This window comes from Aulonocara stuartgranti (assembly GCF_965226115.1).
Source record: "Aulonocara stuartgranti genome assembly, chromosome: 9".
Classification (NCBI taxonomy): domain Eukaryota; kingdom Metazoa; phylum Chordata; class Actinopteri; order Cichliformes; family Cichlidae; genus Aulonocara; species Aulonocara stuartgranti.
In genome coordinates, this window is record NC_138960.1 from 7,268,747 (window position 1) to 7,290,811 (window position 22,065).

At 41.9% G+C, this 22,065-nt stretch overlaps 1 protein-coding gene across 7 annotated transcripts in view; it reads right to left on the minus strand.

The window, feature by feature from the left end:
• svila (supervillin a) overlaps window positions 1-22,065 on the minus strand; it is a 48,964-nt gene that overhangs the window by 1,402 nt on the left and 25,497 nt on the right. For 4 of the 7 annotated variants that reach the window (XM_082547629.1, XM_082547627.1, XM_082547626.1 and 1 more), the window contains 24 exons: window positions 20,492-20,624; window positions 17,978-18,031; window positions 16,379-16,450; window positions 15,788-15,844; window positions 14,302-14,467; window positions 13,713-13,796; window positions 12,925-13,011; window positions 12,216-12,393; window positions 11,949-12,121; window positions 11,009-11,164; window positions 9,889-10,025; window positions 9,094-9,238; window positions 8,869-9,014; window positions 8,529-8,704; window positions 8,121-8,274; window positions 7,728-8,007; window positions 5,655-5,809; window positions 5,416-5,521; window positions 5,105-5,312; window positions 4,892-5,025; window positions 3,007-3,162; window positions 1,388-1,531; window positions 1,101-1,222; window positions 833-988 (listed from right to left, as the gene is read on the minus strand). In XM_082547629.1, the coding sequence (XP_082403755.1) occupies window positions 833-988; window positions 1,101-1,222; window positions 1,388-1,531; window positions 3,007-3,162; window positions 4,892-5,025; window positions 5,105-5,312; window positions 5,416-5,521; window positions 5,655-5,809; window positions 7,728-8,007; window positions 8,121-8,274; window positions 8,529-8,704; window positions 8,869-9,014; window positions 9,094-9,238; window positions 9,889-10,025; window positions 11,009-11,164; window positions 11,949-12,121; window positions 12,216-12,393; window positions 12,925-13,011; window positions 13,713-13,796; window positions 14,302-14,467; window positions 15,788-15,844; window positions 16,379-16,450; window positions 17,978-18,031; window positions 20,492-20,624 (3,379 nt within the window). The remainder of the gene's footprint in view (window positions 1-832; window positions 989-1,100; window positions 1,223-1,387; window positions 1,532-3,006; window positions 3,163-4,891; window positions 5,026-5,104; window positions 5,313-5,415; window positions 5,522-5,654; window positions 5,810-7,727; window positions 8,008-8,120; window positions 8,275-8,528; window positions 8,705-8,868; window positions 9,015-9,093; window positions 9,239-9,888; window positions 10,026-11,008; window positions 11,165-11,948; window positions 12,122-12,215; window positions 12,394-12,924; window positions 13,012-13,712; window positions 13,797-14,301; window positions 14,468-15,787; window positions 15,845-16,378; window positions 16,451-17,977; window positions 18,032-20,491; window positions 20,625-22,065) is intronic. The other 3 variants (XM_082547625.1, XM_082547628.1, XM_082547630.1) reach the window with 3 other exon arrangements.

Sequence of the window (22,065 nt, forward strand, 5' to 3'; positions counted from 1 at the left end):
AGGTGCAGCAGCAGTACTCATGCTCTGGGGAAGGTTGCTAACATTCTGGGTCATTAAACCAAACCAATGACTTGAAAGACAATTTCCCTGAAGTGCTGACTGAGCTGCAAAATTAGGAGGCGATCCTGTCTTGGTTCACCACAACAAGCAACTACTTAATGTACTGTATGCAGCACTTCAGTAGAGGTTGTACTACCTGTTGTTGCCTATGTATGAATGAACTTAAAACAACTTAAAAACAAAAAAAACTGAGGTTCCTTCCTGGTGCTTCCTCACCTCCTATGACAGATTTTCTGGAAAATTAAAAGGCCGCTCCTTCCCTAAGTGCCTGTCTTGTGCTCTCTTACAGTGTTTTACAGTAGTGAATACTAACATTTAGTATTCTAAAACTAGACTACAGTCGATGTAGTCAATCTATGTTGTGACCGGCACAACAGAGTCCAGAGAAACTCTATGAGGACACAAACTTATGTGGCTTCAGAGCGGTTAGCTCGTAATGCCCAAGTTACCAGGTAAATTAATGCTGACCATCATTAGCTGGAGGGAAGCTAGAGCTAATAAAGCCCTTCTGGCCAAATTTAAAAGTGGAGGGCTGACATCAGCAAGTAATTTGATTCATGGTGGTGACCTAAATCGACCCAAGGCTGTTGTTCTTCTGACTGAAATAAGCCAACTAACTCACAAGCCAACACAGACCAACTTTACAAAAAAAGATTGTTGTCAGCTTAGTTGGAAAATGTTTTCTTAGAGACTTTTTGACAAGTCATTTATCAGTTCTAAAACGAAGCAACCTTTAAATAAATCACGGGCTCTTCAAACTGGACATTTTTACCTGGAAGTCCTCATCAGACAAGTAGACCTCCAGGCGGAGGGGATCCACTCCCTCAGGCAGCGGCCGAGCTAGGAGATCGGCCAGCGGATATGTGGTCTTACAGAGCCGGGCCAACACATCCTCCACCAGAATAATCTGATGATAAATTTCTGCCTCCTAGAAACCAAAACAATACAACATAATTTTTTTGAGCTGATATCCAGACGGACCTGTATGCGAGTCTTTGACTTGTGCACTATTTGCTTCATATGTTGATATTAGTACGCACCCTCTCAGTGATCTCAGCGATGTCCTCTCTGTGCTCCCAGCTGGGGAACATGTTTGTGAAGGTGAGTGGCTCCAGACCAGCGTGGATCAAATATGCTTTGGGAGGCTTCTTCTCATTCTTTTCTGAGGAGAAAACGCAAGAAATGCATTTTAAAACAAGCAAACATCCTTCATTAACAACCAAGATTTCATTTATTTATCTGGGTTCCAAGATCCTGGGGTTGGTTTAGCAAAAGTGTCCACAACTACTGGATGGGTTGTATATTTATTAGGAAGAAAGTGGAATACCTCTGCAGTACTGCAGAACCGTCTCCATGGCACACTTCCTGTCCGAGTCCCAGCGGATTCGGGCCGAGCCAGTGCTTTCACTGTCCTGAGGCCACCAGCCCTGCCACAGGTACACCTCATGGTGGTTGTCCACCAGGAACAGGGCTGATAAATAGGTGGAAAAAAAAAAAAAAGACGATCACATCTGGTATGCTTCGTTGTCAGATTTTCAAGTGTTCAGTTAAGTGGTCATTTTTGTTCAGTGCAGCGCTGGACATGACTGATGGATTTGTCCTAACAGTTGAAAACCTAGACCTGCTGGTTCTGGTGAAAACTCTCAGCACACACTAAAGTTGTCATTCCTAGCATTCATTTCAATGTCTCATTATGGGATGTGCCTCAATCTGTATCCCTTCACGAGCATTTATGTCCTCATGCAACTCTTGATTGGCTGGTGATTGCAATGACCATGTTGGACAGAACCATCCACCAACTAGCGTGCACCACTACGCTGTTATTATTCAAACAACTCTTCTTGTTTTGGATCATCTCCCAACCGAGGGCTAAACAGGCTAGTTAGCTTAACTCTCTACAGACAGCTGCATGGTAAGGTAGTTTAAAATGCCAGGCATCACATACAGTCCTCCTTGTTATCACTCCAGCTAGCAGTGACTGAACCCTCTTTCCTCTGGGCTCAACTGTGCGTTGGAACAAAGTATCGAGTAAAGACACCAGGGCTGCTTGTTTTGCTTGAAAAGTCTCCAGCGATGGGACGCTTCTGCTCCAAGTGTAGCCTCAAGCAATGCTCAGGTCTGTGCCCTTACTGCTACTACTGAGATAAGCTTTTCTGGCAAAAACAAACAGCAATAATACAGAGAGAACCCCAACAAGAAGACAACCTCCTTTGAGCAAGCACTTCGCAACAGTAGGAAGGAAAAACTCCCTTTTAACAGGAAGAAACATCTGTCAGAATCAGGCTCACAGGGGAACAGCCATCTGCTGTAACCAACTGGGGGTGAGGGGAGGACGACAGGAAAAAAGATACAAAAAAGACAAAAGAAGTGCTTACCCTGAATAATGACTGCATAGTAGTGCAAGCTACTTAATGGTAGTTGGTTATTGTGGTCACCAACCAATCAGCAGCCAATTAAAGGAGATAAATGGTTTATTTGAACCATGCAAGGAGTCACACCCCATAGTGAGGGGTCTCATGCATCTCATTCTGAGAACTGGAGTTATGGAAGTAACTTTAAGTTATAGGGAAGTGATTCTGGCAGACATTACAAACATTTAATCCTTAATCACACCGCCCTTTGAGATTCTACTTCTTTTTCAATTATTAAAAATATTTGGTCTTCTCTGCTGAGTTTAGCTGAATTTCTAAAGCTGTTTTCATATTAAAAATACTTTATCAACCATGTCCAAAGTGCGACCCTTACTTGTAGCACTCTGGATGCAGCTGATGACATCAGCAAACTTAAAATCTCGAGCACAAGTTAATTGTCACATCCCTCAATAGACAACTACATTTAGAAAGTTGTTGTTCAGCCTGAAAACCTGTTTCAAGAAAACTCTGGACTTGTGTTAAGAGATTAAAGCTGCTTCAAAATGAGTGCAGACACCGTGTGTGTCTACTGTACCTGGTTGGGAAGCTGCATACAGGTCCTCCTGTAGGAAGGGCATGGAGTTGACCTGCTTGGGATCTCTGGCGGGATAGAGAAATTCCACAGCTGCAAACTCTCCTGAACTGCTGCTCAGCTGGTACAGATGAGGTGTGAAATTAAATCTGCCTGGATCTGAGGGTCAGAGGGAGAAACAGACAACGAAATGACAAATTTACAGCTGAAAAAAGTTAAAAGAATTAATACGTACAGTTACTTAAGTGCTGTGTTTTTGTTGTATACTGTACTAATACACAGAGCTTAAATATGTTTTTTCTACCACAATCTAAAATCTGAATTATATGAACAGCTGTGAAATCACAGTAATTCGTGTGTTTTTTTTGTTTTTTTTTTTAAATAGCTGGATACATTCAATGGTTTTTGCTTTTGAAAATTTTTTAAACAAATATATTAGTCAAAAAATAAATGGATAAAAGGAATACTTTGAAATCACATCAGATTTGATCATATCCCGATATAACCTAGGTTACGTATTAGGAACAAAAGGATGCCACATCCTTTGATGGAAACGAAAATTACAACATCAAACTACATACAGCTGAAATCAAAGACAGCCTGAAAACAACTCAAAAATGGCACTCAGTAGTTTGTATGACTCCTACATGCTAGTATGCATGCCTGACAATGTTGGAGCATGTGGCATGTGTCCTGGGGGATCTCCTCCCAGATCTGGCCCAGCCTCTCACTGAGCTCCTGGACAGCCCGAGTTCAACCTGGTGGCGTTAGATAGACCACAACATAACGTCCCACAGATGTTCTATTGGATTTAGGTCAGGCGAGCGTGGGGCCCAGTCAATGGTGTCAATTCCTTTATCCTCCAGGAACTGCCTGCTTACTCTCACCACATGATGCCCAGGACTACCTGCACCAGCGCAAGAATCTAATCCTGATACTTAATAGCAGCCAGAGTGCCGTTGCCATTTTGTTACCGTTTTATGGTATCATGTGACAAGAAGATGATTTCATGGCCACAATAAATGTCATATTTAACAATATTATCCGTAGTCTCCATCAGAACAGGACAATAAAGAAACAATATTATGTGAGGCTGCAGTGTTTGGACTTGCAGGCACAGATGAAAAAAATAAGTCCATGCATCTGCATTAAGTGTTTAGCTTGTGATATTTTCTTAACATCAAAAAAAGATGACTTCCAGTTTTTATTATTACAGAATGACATGCATTTTTGGAGGTTTGATGTAAAATAATTCTGCTCTCTTACACAAATTAAATTCTTCCCAAAGCTTCCCAGATCTGGATCCGTATCATCTGTGCACATTATTATGTCGTTTATACTTTTCTAAGTATTAAAACTGCTATAGATCAAGATTTGCACTTGACTGCTGAAATTACTCTTTTTTTTTTTGGTCGTACTAAGTAATAAAAGCCATCGGTTAATTAAAAACACTAAAAATATCTTTCAGGGGAATAACCTCTGAACAGATATGATATTTACTAGTTCAGTGAAGATGAATATTGAGTTCATGTGCTCAGTAATTCCAGGAGCAAATCAGCATTTTTGCCTTTAATAATTTATTTACTGATGTTTTAGAGGTCCCTTAGAGGTAATCAGGAACAAATTTTGGGCTTAAAAGACTGAAAATCTAATCTCTGTCGTCATGAGTTGAAAAAGCATTATATATTATAATGCTATTCTGCATTATTTTATGCTAAAGTGTGATTTAAAATCCTGCTTTGAACACTGACCACCACAGCTTAAGCTTAGAATATCATATTTACTAGTGATACTATTCAGAAATGCCTGAAATGAGTGAAGTACTTTCTCTACAATTGTGAATGCAGGACTTTTACTTGGAAAGGAGAATTTTGACAAGTGTTCCCACCTTGCAGCATGCAGTCGTAGGCTTTCCTGTCCCGCCTCCCGAGGGCTTCCCAGAAGCCCGTGGGCTCTGCTCCCTCATCACATTCCTGGATGGTGACCTTGCTGCTGCTGTGAAGGCCGGCTTCCAAAGGACAACTGCAAAAAAACAGAGTGTGTCAGACTACGTGGTCACAACTGAACTCCTGACAAGTGGAAAACAGAGGTTTGCACTCACTGTTCTTTGATCTTATTGGCAGCAGTGCGCGCCACCTCCCGCGTGTGCACCTGAGACTTGCAGCCATGCCACAGGTAGATGAGGGCCTGGCTGATGCTCAGCAGCACCATGGAGACTCTTGAGCGCAGGCTGCTGCAGTGACAGGCGACCTCCAGCAGATGGCCCTCTACCTCCACCTCCCCACGCACACAGTACAGACGCCAATCATCTGAGACAAAGAGGGCAGATGAACGGAAGTGAACGAGATGGCCAAGTTATTTGGAGGTGTTTAAAACAAAGAAGTTAAAAGCTGTCCACTGTAGTAGGCTTACTCTGCGAATTTTCCTCCTCCTCTTCCCTCTTTCCTGAGTGGATGACCATCCCTCCCTTGAAGCACTGCAGGAAACATGGAGGCTCCTTTCCCTGCTGGACTTGAACCTAAAAAAACCCCAAAAAAAACAAAAGATGTCAAAGCAATCATACTCCCATAAAATGAAACTGTAGACTAAGAAAGGCAGGAAACAAATTTCTATTCCATGCAAACTTGGTCTTTCAGACGCTCTTGTTGTACCTGTGCTCCACGCTCTTCATCCAGCTCCACCGTCATGAGTGCTGATGTTCCTTTCTCGCTGACGGTGGAGTTGCGGCCCTGCCAGAAGAAGTAGCAGCACTTTTCCTTCCCCGCTCCTGTCGTCTTCAGCTGCTCCGGGTTCTGTCTCTTCCCAACTGTAAGGGAGACATTCATCTGAGGTCTGTGTCTGCACACGGCCACAAAACCATGATTCATGAACATACATGCTGCTCCTCAGTGTCCTAGTAGATGCACCTGTGATATAAATGTGGATATCCTAGGTCCTCTGACCTTGAGGTTAAAGTCATCAGGATTCAAACTCGCCTGAGAATTTTAGTAGATCCATCTACGGTATGAATTAAAAAAAAAATCCTGTTCAAGTTATGAAGATCCGAAATGATTGTCATCTCTGAGCTGATGAGAGGTTTTTGTATCTGCAGGCACGAAGCTGGTGTGTGACTCAATGAACAAACGAGCTCTCTAATAAATCAATAAATGTCTGATCTGCTTCGAACTTGGCAAGCTTTCTGCAGAGTCCAATTTTAGGTCATTTGGGTAATGTGTGGTCTCAATCTTTTCAATGTTGCTAGGCAATAACCACAAAGAATATAGCAGATTATGTAACAGAATAACAAGTCAAATTTAAATGTCTGTTTCTGTATCGATTTTTTAGTCGGTGCCCTTTTCCAAAACTCTTTGACAGAGACCTGGTGCTCATGAATCGACATCTGGGGGGAATTCCACAACAGCAATGATACCGCTGGAAGTACAACTTCCAGGAGAACAAAGCTTCTTAAAACCCTGTTCTGAGGCAAAGGCTGCCAAGCAGCCTTTAATCAGATGTGGCTGGTGATTTTATACATCTGGTTTTTATGTCTTGGTGGACGTTTAAATTAGAGTTCATTTAGATGCTGCTTCAACATAACCGCTCAAATATGCTTCTGAGGTATTTCAAGAAGGCTGCGCAGCAGTGAGACTGATTTATAGACATTTGATCAAAGCCGAAGATATCACAGACCGACTGTCACATAATTCTTCTGATCTTGGAATAGAGTATAGACCATAGTTAGACCCACCTACAAAGCACAGACTGATTGTATGAGAGATTAAGACCATCACCTTTGCTACTGCTTATATTCTGAAAAAGGTCCCTATAAACAAACTAAATCTCATACCATTCTCACATGCTAACGGCACGTTAGTGTGGAATTTTGGATGTAGCTTACACGATAATATTAGTAATAATATACAAGTAGTATTACAGAATTGACAGAACAGAATTTGAGTATTGGGAAAAAACAGTAGTGTACCACCATGGCACCAGACACAGCACTACTCAATTAAAACACAGCAGACAGGTCCAGCATAACCACTGATTTTCTGTGGCTGTCTAAAACTGATCACAGCAGTGGTGAAACCAACTCTTTCTTTCCTCCTTGTACTCTCCCCCTCTTGTATTCTAACAAGCATTTAGTTTGTCTAATCTGTAACATAAAACTGGAGTTTGTGGTATTCTGCTTCACAAGTCAAGAGCAGCGGCAGGAGCTGAGCCAGCTTCACTGAATCTGCAGACATTTGGCTGCGTGGTACATAACTGATTTCACCAACAGTCCTCCCCAAAGGTGTACTTTGGTGTTCTTGGAAGTACTCTGAGTCAGAGAGGATGTGCTATGTGGTTAAATTGGCCTAGATCTGCAGTAACAGACATAAAATCAAGGATCCTGTGGTTCTGTGGTTTAGGTAAACTGGAAATAAATGTATCAGTATTGTAGTCAATACTACAACTCACTCAATAAGACAACTTTTAGCAGTGGAAAAAGCAAAACATTATGTGCAAACTCTGCATACAAATGAAGAAATTATAACAAACATGACTGATATACTGTCTCCACAACTCCATCTGCTGGCCGGTTTGAATGATTGACTCTTCTAAACACATCCCTGCACAAGTGGTAGATTGGACACAATCTACACAAACAAGTCTGTTTTGACTAAAGTGGTCCTTTAGGAATGCAGTTCATCAACTACTGCAAAATTACAAGGTTTACATGAATATATGTGCTCAGTACGCACCAGCAGTGCTGACCATGTATTTCCACTTCACTACATAGGTGTCACCCTCGTGGAACTGGCCAATGCTCTGGCGCGGCAGGCGGCTGTAGTCGAACTCCAGGATGTGCCAGACCTCCACTGCCAGAGTGCTGATCTCGTAGCTGCGCCACTCCTCTGCCTCCACCAGGCCGTAGCCCCGGCCCACATTGAAGCCATCCAGAATGGTGCAGACGGGTGTCTGATGGAGGGTCAGCATCAGTGAGGTATTGCACGCACTGGGCTGATCACGGGTGGGCTGCTCCTGGTGGGGATTGAAGTAGAAGAAAGAAATAAGTGTGCTGAATCTGCTGAAGCATGTTACTCCCACAAAAACAAAAAATGAGGATGTAGGTAGAATAAAGTGTTTGCTGATACCTTTTGATCAGTACTGTGATCGCTGCTGTTTTTTGTAGGACTGGGAGTTTTCCTGGAGTCGCTCCAGTCCAGGAACTTTTCTTTGAACAGGGTGGTCTCATTGTGTTGAGTCAGTCTGCCAAACACTGCCCAGTCAGGGCGACCCTGGCCTTTTCTACATGCGAAGCGGACACAGTGTATAGTGCATTATTATTAAAACCAATGAAGATGCCTGAAACACACTCCTGCAATGTCAGTTAATTTCTGAGGCCTTACTTAGACCAGAAAGTAAAAGAGAAAACATGACCATCTCTTCAAAGCTCTCTGCACAAAGGGCAAAAACACCATGTGTATGCAGACTTCCTGTGATTGACATTCTCAATATCTGTACATAACCATGCATCTAAGCTGTAGTATGTGTTTCCATACTTGGGTATGAGTGGGTTACACTCTCCTGGGTCCAGTGGGTTGATGTCACAGTTTGTATAATCAAAGGTGCCATTCCACAAGTGCTTCGCCAGCTGGAAAGCCACCTTCCTCTGCGCCAAAGTCACTTCCTTCCCGTGCCAAATGTACATCTCACTGCCAAAGTCAAAAACCAGAACCTGCAGAAAACAGAACGTGGTGTTTTCTCCAGAGCATTTATATCACCACTAGAGGGAGCCAAAAGTCATTTTAAATCTTACATGCTTGCACATGATTTTAAAACTTTATTTTAGATTTGAGATGGATTTACAGTTTGCAACAGTTTTAACTTAATTTGTCTCACCTCCTTAGGATTGAGCAGACAACAGCGAGGCATCTTGGCCCAAAAATCATCATCTGGGACCAGTTTGTCATCCATCAGGCGATAAATGCAGTTGGTCTCCACAATGGCGCCCTCGTACAGCTCATCTTCATCTGGCGTTCCTGCAGCTGCAAGAGCAAACATGGAGGCATTGGATTTCATCTTATTGAAACAGTTTCTTGGAGTTTTTCACATTTGAATCCTTACACTGATAACTCGACTGCCCCCCCAGGATCTTCCAGAACTCCTTGACAGCATGGTTTGTGTTAATGCCCTCTTCAATGACTTGGACATAGTTGGCTCGACAACCCAAATCTCTTTTGCTCTGGATGAAATTGGCCAACTCTGAAGCCTGAAAGACAGACAGACACACAGACACACACACACACACAGCATAAAAAAAGTAGACACTTCCATCTTAACAAGTATATTTATCTCATTTCTAGTCAAAATTTATCTCATTACACTTAAAATAAGACAAAATCAGCTACAAAGCAACATTCCAGTAAGATATAGAAACTTCTTCACACGGTGAATCTTGAAACGAGAGAAAAACTAGAGGATTTTCACTTGTTCCATTGGCAGATTTTTTCCGCTTATTTCAATGTAAAATATCTTGTATTAACACACGAAATAACTGTTAGAATATAAAGTACCAAAGTTTATGAAGTGAACTAGAACAACCCCATGAAAGCTGTGGACACCGGCTCACAACAGTCCTTTGTGTCAGATTTAGGTCACTAGTTTATTCAGCTAAAAGGTCATCAGAACACACACACACACCTTCCTGAGCTATGCCACTGTAGCTTCCTCCTAACACTGTTTACATCCTGCACTTGAAGCCCGTCCCACATGCAGCAGTGAGACCCTTATACCACATGATTTCAGTTCTTAGAGGGCTGTAAATTCCCAAACAGTAAGTATACTGTACTCAAATCTAAGCATACCAACAATAAGCCGTTTTGTAATCACTGCTTTGCAGCGCTCTGAGTCGTAACCCACCTTGCTCTTCTCAATAACATTGGCAAACTCTCCGATCCAGATGAAGCAGTGTTGTGGCGTGATGAGCAGGAAACAGTCGCCGCTATTCAGGGAGGATGCTCGCGGCTCCACCAGTCGGGTCTGGATGTGCCGGCGGCCTGGTTTCACACAGACAGGTAGTCAGATCGTCACATTATTGTACTTGCAGTAACAGGGCAAGCATCTGCGAGTCTCACCACTTCATCAAGTATGTTATCTACATTAACTTCTAATTTTCCTGCAAATAAATAAGGGCAGCAAAACAAATATTTGTTAGAGTTTTGTGATTTTAGGATGCTTTTGGCTTCTACCATCTACCAACCATCAGGTTGGGACAGCTAACCTCCAAACAAAACAGTAACCCCAGTGTTGAGGATTTACTCTGCATTACAGACAGCAGGCTTTAGAGGAGTGGATCAGCCTGGGGCAGTGTGAGGCACCCTGGTGAGAATGATTTGGAACCACAGCTGTCACCAACAGACATAAGGAGGAGATGCACAGACATGCTCTCATCTCCAGTTTTAGATATCCTCCGGTCCTCTGGAAAGGACACTCTTGAAGAAGCATCCTCCAGAGCTTTGTGTGAACTGGTTTTTGTTTTTCCGTTCCTTAAACGATTAATTGTAGCAGCTGCTACAGACTCACTGACTGCAATTTAAAAATACTGAGCACACACAGTTTATTAACTTGTTATTCGGTACTACAAATTATTGCCTGGAATTTTTTTTCCACTTTACACTAGCTGCACTGTTTTTATTGTATTTTATTATTTTTCTTTGGCAAAATAACATTCAGCAGGCAGCACAGAGTTTAGCATCTTAGCAAGATGCTGCTAGATTTAAATGTGGGATTAATGGAAATAAACCTGCATGAGTGCTAAGCCTAAAATGTGAACCTGAATTAAAACATTGCAGAATCACAGCACATTAATCAAAGAATTTCTGAAAAACTGCAAAAACCAAAGAGCTATTGTCCTCGCTTTTAACAAAAGTATTCAAATATGGTGCAGTGGACTGAATAAAAAGAAAAGTAGAATTATTCCTGTTGTGAGGGTAGGTGTTTCTGTACATTTAGTGCAGTGTTTCCAGTATCTTTAACTGACCTTTGACCTGCAACAGCATTAGTTTCTTGTAAGGCACAGCGCTGTTGTTGGACATCTGCTCTGAGATGTTGACGCTGCGCAGGTTGACACTGCTGAAGTTCTCCTTGCTGGCCAGACCGGCGAGAGCCACTTCAGAGAAACCAGAGTTCTTATTCACTGCAGGAAAAAGAGCAGAGCACAGAGAACTGACATTAGACTGCAAGAAATACACACAACAATTTTAATTTATTACTCTTCATTCTTATACAGCAAAGACACATCCACCCAGTACACACAGCCATGACCACAAAGCTCTACTGTGTCTCACTACAGCAGGTACTAAAGGTTTAATGCTATGAGAGGAGGTGAAGGAGGATGTTACACATCAAAGAGTGTGGGTTCTTGTCTTCACAGTCAAAACAAGCTGCTGTGCACGTGTAGCTCGTAAACAAAGCTGACTTTTCCGAGGACTGCTCAGCACAATAACAGGAAAGGGACACGCATGCAGGTCTGCTCACATCCCAAAGCAGTGTGCGTGGGTTCATTCAAAGCAAGTGGAGAAGCTTTTAGAGTGCATGATACAAGTGAGCCTTTCTATATGAGAGTGATGCTATATTGCCCTCTTTTTCCATAGAAACACTGACTCAATTGGTCAATACATCTCTCTGTCAATATAAGGGGCAAGATATTTGCATTTGCTGATAACATGAATGCACACATCACAGGGAAGAAGAGAGAAGAGATTTTTGGCCTCTTTGTGCATCTGTCAATTTCACCAGCCTCCCACAACACGGCACAGTTTGACATGCAGGGTAAAGTAGGAATGGCAGTGTCCAATGCGCCTGGCAACAACCGCAGGAATGATAAATTACAACAACCTGTTGGTGCTTGGACAAATAGAGCATCGTCAAGGAGACTGTATATTATTTTAAACAGCTGCTCCTCATCCATCCTCACTCACTCTTCTCAGCCTTCATCCTTTTGCTCTCCAGCAGGCCGATGTTGAGCCTCTGCTCCGTGTACTCGTGTCTGATGTCCTCCCTGGCAGCCAGCATCTTTAGAGGGTTCCTGGATGACTGGACGTTACGTGCTGGGCGCACCGCCCGCTTGTGCTGTACCATCTCTGAGGTCAGCCTGCAGAGAGGTCAGCGGTAAAGGGTCACAGTTAACAGGAACAAGTCTCACCCTCAGTGATGAGTCAAAACCACATCAGGCATCGAGAGCTTACTTTGGCACCTGGGGACCGAAGATGGCATCAAAGTCGTCATCTATCTCCAGCTTGTTGGTGACGGAAGGAAGTTCCTCCACTTGGCGGTAGAACTTGGAAAAAGTTTCGTCTTCGAGGGTCATCACTTCCTTTACCTTCTTTTCCGTCACTGTGATGGTTGCTTCTGGCAGTCCAGACACTGAGGACAGACAGAAAGAAGCGACTCTTTAAAAACCACAAAAATACAGAAAATGGAAATTATTCACTTTCTTTGTGACTTTTAACTGGTGTTTTAACAAGCCCCACTAATAACAACCAACCATTCTGTGTGAGGGCTTTATCTAACACATAATTACACAAATTGACTTTCATTTATCTTAGGTGTCTAACATGATGCTATAGACACAGTCCGCAGTACATGGTTTAGCTGTGGCCTACTGTCTTCTATTACAGGTTGCATGCTGACCTGCACGGGATGAATATGGATCAGATTGTCACACAAGCCCACTCAGAAACGTCCGAGTGAAAAGATCAAAGTTTACCTGGTTCTTCAATATTTAAAAAGAACAGTTTTGCAGCAGCTCCATGTCAAATGTTGCTTTTGTAGAAAATAGTTTGATATCACTTGTATCGTCTAATGATATCAAGAAAAGATAGTTTCTGCAGCTATCAGCTTCCATACCTACATGTAAGCAGGCACCATTAATACTCGTGTCTGTGAAGGACTCACTTTTATTGTTGAGCTTGCCCAGGAATGACTCCAATTTATCCAGCTTCATGTCTGACTCCAGGTTCAGATCTGGCATGGCCTTGATTTCTGCACACGCACACACACACACGCACGCACACGCGCACGCACACGCACACACACACACACACGCGCGCACACACACACGCGCGCACACACACACGCGCACACACACGCACGACAGAGCCAACAAAGTGTTTGATTTTAGGTGAAAAGGAAAGCAACATGAGGTTCTGCTCATACATGTCACGACTAATGTTGCTTCTGTTGACTGAATAATGAGTATAATGGAAAGTTACAGTCACAATGCACTTCCAAGGCCTCCAAATGTGAACTCTTCAGCACTTCAGACTCATGCACATTAGTCCAGGTGATTGCCTTCCCCTGGGCTACGTTCTATTAGGCTTTACAAGCCAATAGAAGTCTCACAGCAACACGAGTCACATTAGTGTTGGTGATATTGGTGGTTTGGATGAGCGGCGTGATAAATGGCAAAAAAGACAAAAAGAGTAAACCTTCAGTATCAGACATCTGTTCCATGTCTTTGGAAAGAAAAGCAAAAACAGAATAACACAAAAGTATACATTTAGCACCTACGCAACATGAGCTCAGAGGCTAACGAGGTAACAAAGTCGCGTCATTAATTTAAATCGGATTTAAGCAATGGCTGAACTCTTAAAGTCCTGAAAAACCCTCCTGAAACCATCTGTTAACATGAAAGCAGGGTGACATGCTCTAACAGGGAAACACAGAAATGAAGTGCAACTGACCATCCTGTGGTTTAGAGATGGCAATGCTGCCATTCTTGGGTTTGGACGGCACAGGATTCTGAAGAGCAGCAGGGGAGGCCAGACCTGCAGCAACAGAGACGTACATATACATGTGATGACTCAGGTACAATCTGAAGGGGAAGGGCTGTTTGTGATTTTAGTAAAAACACAAATTCATTTGTTTTCATAGTTTCACAGGCAGATGCAGTACTATCAGTTTGTAGGTTCACACAGAAAGCAACAGGTGTGGGTGTCTTTGCATGTGTTGTATGTTACAGAGCTCTGGAATAATAAGCAGGAATAGTTAATGAAACTGTCCATCGTTTGCCACGTCAGGGTAAGTGCACAGCTAATGCGGAAAGCTCCAACCATTAAATCATTTCTGCTTCAGCGAAGGCCTTGGAGCAGCTACTCTGGCCTGATGGAGGGAAAACGAGAGTCATTCTCCCCAAGCTGCTAGCTGTGGAGCAAGCTTTTTTTAAGCATTCAGGACACAGAGCTGAGGCTGACGTTAACTCTTTATTGCTCTGCAGCAGTGCATAACGAGCACAGGTATGCCAGTGGAAAGTGAGCGTTTTTGCCCTCTGACCTTTCTTCACCATGCGTGCAGCCACAGTGAACTGGGTCGAGTCATTGGCAGCTCCGTGGCCTTTAGACTTCCAGGATTCCTCTCGGGCCACGATCAGCTGCTTCCTCTCCTCAATGGACATGTGAGCCTCGATGCTCTCAGACTCCATCTCTGCCTCTGCTAACCTCTGAGAAAAGAGGGAGGACAAGTCAGTGTCAAGTGTAAGAGAACACTTCTCAGGTGCCTTACTGCATCATTTGTAATGTGCGATGCATTCCAGGGAGCATTTTGTGAATGGGTAACCCATCACATCCCTGCATTTATTTAAATGTCCTTCATAAAAGTGCTTGCTATACAAACTCAAAGCCCACAGGACAAATATGGCCCTTTACAAATTGTCATATGGCCACAAAATCTTTTAAGACTATTTATAAATTTTACCCTGCTTAGCTGAAGCTGCACAACGATCATTAAGCACCACATTTGGAGTCACACGCCAAATTAAACAGCGTTTCCTGTACTTTCATGGAAGTAAACAGACTGTTGATAACAAGGTCAGAAAGTCTCCAGAGACGTGGGAGACCGAATGCTTCTCGGCATCGACCCACGGATCCATTTGCTGAGATATAAACTCAGTTTTCTATTCTGCACGCCAGCAGAGGTTTGGAGTCGTAGAGGCGCTGCAGAAAGCTGCTGAACTGTAACGCAAAATATGTGTTGGATCCAAATGGCAATGAAGAAGGACGAAAACTGCAGAGAAGCTGCAGTTTATTCACAGCTTTCAGGCGTTTATGCACAGAAACTTGATGCCAGAAGATTCGACTGTACAGTGCAGCTAACTTGCTCTGTTAAAGCTGTAATGTAAAGACAATGATTTTATAAACACCTCCAGTCTCCTAGTAGCTGTAATATTCAGGCTTTTGATTAACGCTGTGGTCAGCAGGGCTGTGAGGTGAGGAAGCGAGGTTGTTGGGCTAAATGGCACGTCCATTAAGTTAACTTTGTATGGACTTCTTAATGCCTGGATGTGGGTTTTATCTGGACAAAAATCAACAACATTTTGGGGAAATGCCAGATGTGATTCTCATTTTTGAGTGTGGCCTTTGAGTTTGACACTGTTCAAACTGCACTCATCACTAAAATCTACCCATCAAAATGGACACAGTACTGTATCTTTTGCAGTCTGTGTGTTTAAATGTTTCCCACATTCATAAACAACAAAGTGCCCAAATACACAAAGAGTACACACAGAGAAAATGAGAAAATCTTTGCCTCACACAGCGCTAAAGTCATTCACCTCTATTTGAACAATATTAAGAAATGACACATGACTGTGTGGGTGTTTAAAGTAACTCGTGACAGTAAAATGGAAGAAGTCTATTGAATATAGCAGACTGCAACTCATGGTGCTGGAGCTTTGATTGCTGTGTTTGTGTGGTGGCTGCCAGCAGTGAGTGGGAGGGGGAGGAATTGCCCAGAAAGCTGTGTATAGCTTCGAAAGGGTCACCTTTCGTCTCCAGGGGTGTTTTTCATCCACCTGCACGGGTCTGCGAGATCTGATGGCCTTCACAACCAGAGGGATGGATGAGGAAGGTAAGAAAAGATGAGGATTATGGATGAAAAGACGGAAGAAAAGATCCAAGCTCTGCACAAGCACGAGAAGCTGCAGGGGCTGCCATGCTGGCCCTGTGCTGATAACGATGTGCGACTTATATCAATATCAGTGTGCTAGTGCCTGAATGGTTTTGCTTCCCATACACCGCAGTGGATTTTAAATCAAAAAGTGCAGACTTCAGCTCTAATTCACCAATTACCAGTTCATTAATTAACCATTAAGGACATTTTTATACAGTCTCAGTTTTTCAGAAACTCAAAAGTAAATGGTGGTGTACAGAGGCAAAAATTAAAGAAATTCCACCACTGTCCAAATATTTCCGAACCTCAGAATGAACACATTAATAATGCATATTAACCACAGTGATGTGGCTAAGGAGCAAAGTTGTAGAATAGGGTTTGTAATGTGTGAGTTTAGTGAAGCAGGTGTGTGAGCAAGTACAACAAGCAATGCAAGGCAGCAAGACCTGTTGACACGTCCTACCTGGCTGGCTGATTCGGTTGCATTGTAAGGAGGCTCAGGAGGAGTAGAGAAAGTAGCAGCAAACACTGGCTCCTATGGAAGCCACAGAAATAGGAAATGTACACATACACATGAAGGGGATGATCAGGAGTATAGCAGCTGCAGGGGTGTCGCTGGGATTTTAGAAACACTGGCATCATGCGAAACAAGGCTTTAATGTATCAGTTTTCTAGTTACATGTAGTGTGAGACTCTTTGCAAAAACAACTGTACAATGAACTCTGCAGCTCTGGAGATTTTTCAACGGGTTTCAGGAAATAACAAGTTGTGTCACAGACGAGGCATTGGGATGATCTCAGTTTGGGGTTAGAGGCTCCAAACTTACAACAGAAAGTCTTCATTCCAGATGACCAACAAGGGAGGGGCTGATGAGGAGCTTGACTTGCATTAGTAAGTAAAGGTCAGGGTATTCTAGCCTGTGTCATATTGAGGGGAGTGTAACAATAAAAGAAAGAGATGATCTAATTTAAAGTGCAGTTCAGTTACTTTGCAGAAACCTTGTTTTGCTGTAACATTACAACAAAATGCAACAGCAGTTATTTAGACTCAAACCTGTCGGGTATGTTATCCACCACTACCATTCATTCAGTCTGGTTCAAGTGTTGTGGGTGAGCATTGTGTATAAGACAATCTGATCTCATTTGGTTGAATGGTTCTCATTAATTACCAAAACGCTGTTGCCTCAGTAGTGTTTCCCCAAGACGTACAGCTGCCTGCTCTACTCTGTATGTGCACAAACATGCTCGCTTAGCTGGTTAACTTCACAGTGAGGGTTTAAAAAAAGATTCACAATATGGTTCTCATGGACATCTTGTTTACTTTTTCCACTGATGTACCATAAGCTGAATTTAAAGAATTATGTCATGTTTGTGTTTTTACCATTTAAAAATTTCCCCGTTAGTGGTTATTGATGGTTTTCCTCACTTTTAATCATTTATATTCTTTCTTGTTACTTGTATCCACCAATGAAACAAACACATTGTGCAAACAATACACATTAATAATAAATTAATAAAAAAATCCCTGCAGCCACATTAATATGCAAAGCCACAGCCCTGAACCACTGGAACAGAGATGAAACTGGAAGCAGATTGAAGCACGCCAAACTGACTCTTGAGATTTTAGACCAACTTTCAGACAAATCTTACGCCACAAGAAACATTTGTCATAAATGTGAGTCGATTAGAGAAGCAGAGGTTGCGTGCCAAAGTCAATATGATAAATGGGAAATTTTTAACTCAATTAAATTAGATTCATAGTGTAAGACAGAACAGGAAATTCTAACACAATTATAAATCTGAAACCTGATGAGCAGTGGTGGGATGAGGAACACAGCATAATTACAACAATCAGAATGATTATTAATACAATTTGTCTTTAAGACACACCCACACGCAGTTCCACCACCAGTACCACCACAAACAGACACACAAACGTAGCTCTGTGTGTTCCACCAAGGCTAAGAGTTTTCAACAGGAAACAAAGTTAAAGATGGAAAAATGAAAACTAAATGCATTTGACACATACGTGCACACACGTTTGGTTTCTGCACGGGCCTTACCCAAAGCTGGTCGGACACAGCAAACTCGTCAATCATCATCATCGCTTCATCATCCTACAGACGAGCAGCCAAAGAAAAAGGGACAGTTCCCAGCATTCATTTCACACACAGGCCAAAGCACATTACTCCCGCTCCCTGTGAGTCTTTACAGATTCTATACTCCAGGTATGACATTTATCACGCGGGTGAATGGTTAATTTCTAGGTAAATATCAAGTTTGTAGTATGTGTAAAGTAAAAAGAAACAAAGTCCATCAAAAAGCAAAGTTGTCCAAACAGCCTTTATTCTGCTCTACTTGCCGTTTTTCTCTGACTCGGTTCTGTATCTGCATTATCTGTAGTTTTGCACTTCTTCGATTCAAAACAGGAAACCTGATGAATCATGTCTACTCGCTCGGATGAATTGGAGGATGGAAACAAGATGAAAAACATCAACTGCCCTTCCCCTTGACCTGGACCCAGCCATCACTTCAAATTGATTAGGTCTTGAAAGATTTCCCTGATTTGATTAAGACATATCTTTAAAAAAACAAAAACAAAAAAAAACCCCAGAAAAAGCTCCTCAATCAGTGTGTCTGATTGCACACGATGAATCAAAGCTACGTAGGTAAAGTACTTCCTGACCTTAAACAAACTACTAACCCAAAATGAAAATATGTATGTGTAAAGCTGTCGAGCTGAGCAAACCTTGATAAGCTGCTGGAAACAAAAACAGCTGTGCCACGGCAGCTGAATATGTCTAAACAGAGAGGTGCGTGTCCTGTGCCTGACCTAACCCTTCCTTCAAAAACAGAAACGCAGTCAACATGCAGAGGAAAGAAATCAGGTTTATTTTTTTATTTTAAAAAAGAAAAAGTAAAGGACATGCAAACAGAGACAAACAGAAGAGTGAAAGTTTACATGTAACATGCAGTTAACTAGAAACAAAGGCCTAGCATGACTAAACACAGAGGCTACATTTTACAGTTCAGTTAGTACAACACTCACATGTAGCTGACAGTTTGAATACTTTTCAACTCTCAGAGAAAAGTTAAACTCTACAAAGTGCTCTCAGCTTTTCTCTGGAGGGGAAATTCATCTCAGTATGTGAGTCATTCAGGCAACAAATAGGATTAAAATCCAACTTAATTAAGCTTCTTTAATATTCATAACAAGTATAAAACATACATGAGGCAAAACTTCAAAATTTGGAAGTCAAAGGCTGCAAATACTCATGTTCAATCATGTGTTCCAAGTTTTTATGAGTGACTGGCTACTGTTTCCAAGATGCTCAAGTTTTTTACATTCTACATTTATATACACACACCCTTCAAATGAGATTAAATCCTGACTGATTAATTTTCACGTTTGTTCTATTAATATTTTATCGTCATAATGCAAAATAAAACTCTTAAACAGCAGGATTATTCTATGTCAACTCCCCCCAAAACTTATTTAGAGACTTGAGATATCCATTTCAAGTACCAGGTATACTATCACAAGTACAGTTATGTATAGTTTATTACATGGCTACATGTAGTAATACATTCATTCGAGCGGGGCTAAATGAATCAGAATTAAGTGAACAGCTTAGGAAGAGTGGCCCTATGAATATTCTAGCCTGCGTGCTTTCACTTTTGCTACTCCAGAAATGATTCATCACAACGCAAAACTGCATTTGTGATTGTCAGCCTTGGGATTATATTACTATTATATAAATAGGGTTTCACTATTTATTAGAAATCTGATAAGCTAAAATGTTGGGATAACGTAAAAGTTACCCAAGTATTTGAACTGCGTGCGTTTAATTTCACTGCATTTATGCATTTTCGGCCTAAAATCAAATTGGATTTTAAAGGTTTGACGTATGAAAAAATTAGTATCCTAAAAAGAAAGGAAAGGAAAGAAAAAAATGTTCATGATTGAATAGTGGCAGCCGCAGGCTTCCATATTTAGGAAATAAAAACAGCATGCCCCATGAAGTATTGTGTGACTGATCCAGACACCACAGTATGTATTCTACTGCCAGGATGGAAGACATGCAGATTATCTCTTGATACAGTCCAAGAACAAAAACATGCAACAGCTGCTTGAGACAGAACAGAGAAAAGAGAAAAAGATCAAAAGACGCAGACAAAAACACGACCTCTCTGTTTAGAGATATTGAAAATTGTTACCATGTTCCTTGTAGCTCTGTTCTACAGAAGTGATTGTTTAAAGGGTATCAGTCTTTGATCAGATTTTTCTTTCTGTACACGTCAGCAATAGAAGATCGAGAACACCTACTGAGCGGCATGATCTCAGAGGCTGACACATTAAATACTTGCTTTCATAATGCGACACAGTCGATCAAATCAAATGAACCAACTCACTGCATCACTTCTGCATTCAGGTCTTGTGGACACAAAGTAGCAGAGTCAGTCATGAATGCATGCTGCTATGACTACGTGCAAAAACATGAGCGATACAAGGGACAACCTCAGGCTTCTCTGTTGACGTGCTAATTCAGCAGTGGGTGCTCACGTCAGGTGGTTACCTTCTTCTTGAAGCTCTGCTCCACCTCCCAGAGTTGAGCATTCTGCTCTGCTGCAGCAATCTTCACCACATCCTGCTTCTTATTGATCCTGTTCCTCCAGTCCTCCTCGCCACTCTTCTTTAACAAGGCGACTCTGAGTGGGGAAGGGGAGAGGATCATGAGCTGTAGCATACAAATAAATGGTATATGGACTGATTCTTATATAGCGCTTTTCTACTCTCCCGGAGTACTCAAAGCGCTCATAATAATAAATAATGTTTTTCAGTTGAGTTTTTTGTAGTTAGAGGACACTTTTCAAAACAAAAAAAACCGCAACAAATCCTTATTTTGGCTAGGCTTTCAAATTTAATCCAGAGCATTTATGGAAAACTTGAGCAATTTGTTTAAGAGGTGAGTTTTATGAAGATGATTTTGAGACACTTTGTCAAACGTGACATGACAAACTGTATGTTAAGGATGGCACAAAAGCAACTACACGCTGTGGTTTTAATGAAGAGCCATTGAGTTTGCAGCTGCAGGCAGACTCTTTATTTCCACATGTGCCGAAGAAATACAAAACCTTACTTCCCCAGAGCTTTTAGCCCAACCTGTCACAATAGTAAAGCCAACAAAAAGCAGCCATGCTCCTCTACATTTATGAATGAGAAGACAGCAGACATTAAACAGAGGCAGCGAGCATGTCGTTTAGGAGCTGCAGAAGTAAACAGTGTACAGACAGAGCAATGACAGCTCTGATCCAATTACACATAAACATTGATTAGAGAAGCCAGTCAGTGTAACAGGAGCTGGGAAAGCAACTCAAACCTCAACCCTGAATTTTTCCATCTTTTTAATAAGGAAAACTGGGATTAGGTTTAAAGTACTCGACAAGTCTAAAAACCTAAACGTGAGCAAGAACAGAGCTTCAATTATTGAGCTCTCATCTGTGAGCTGGGGCAGACAGGACCAATATATGCAAGAGGTCAGGGTCCTGGCTGTGCCCCACTTGCCCCCCCATCACAAGCACCCCTCTGTGACCCAGCGAGGAAATGTCCTGTTCTGCCCCCAGGGCTACACAGCAAATGCAAAAACAGGATGAAAGCAGCACTCAGTCCAACTTGCAAGCTGTATCTGGGATACAGACCCTTGCTCCAGAGAAATGCTTTGAACGTGGGAACGACACAAATTAGTCAAAACATGGTCAAAGAGTCAGATTTACGAGAAGCACAATAACTAGTACAAACTCCACAGGCTTTAACACCAGTTTACATGCAACTTTATTATATCATCAGTCAGTTTAGAGCATGATTAGTGTCCTATGTCTGCCAGTCAACTAGCACGAACAGCTCAATTATCCCAGTATGACATAACAGGACTTATGTAAGGATTTGCTCAGGAATCCAATACTCAGCTTTAGTTTTGTTATATAACAACAATGAAATGTAATGAAAAAAAATCTATAATTTCTTTTCTTTATCATTTTGCTTCTGTTAATACTCCAGACTTCATCCCAGGAAGCTCAACAGTAAAGAAAAAAACCCTCTAATACCCTAAAAACTCCTCCCTCTTTGCCCTCATGATGTAATTTTGAGTCA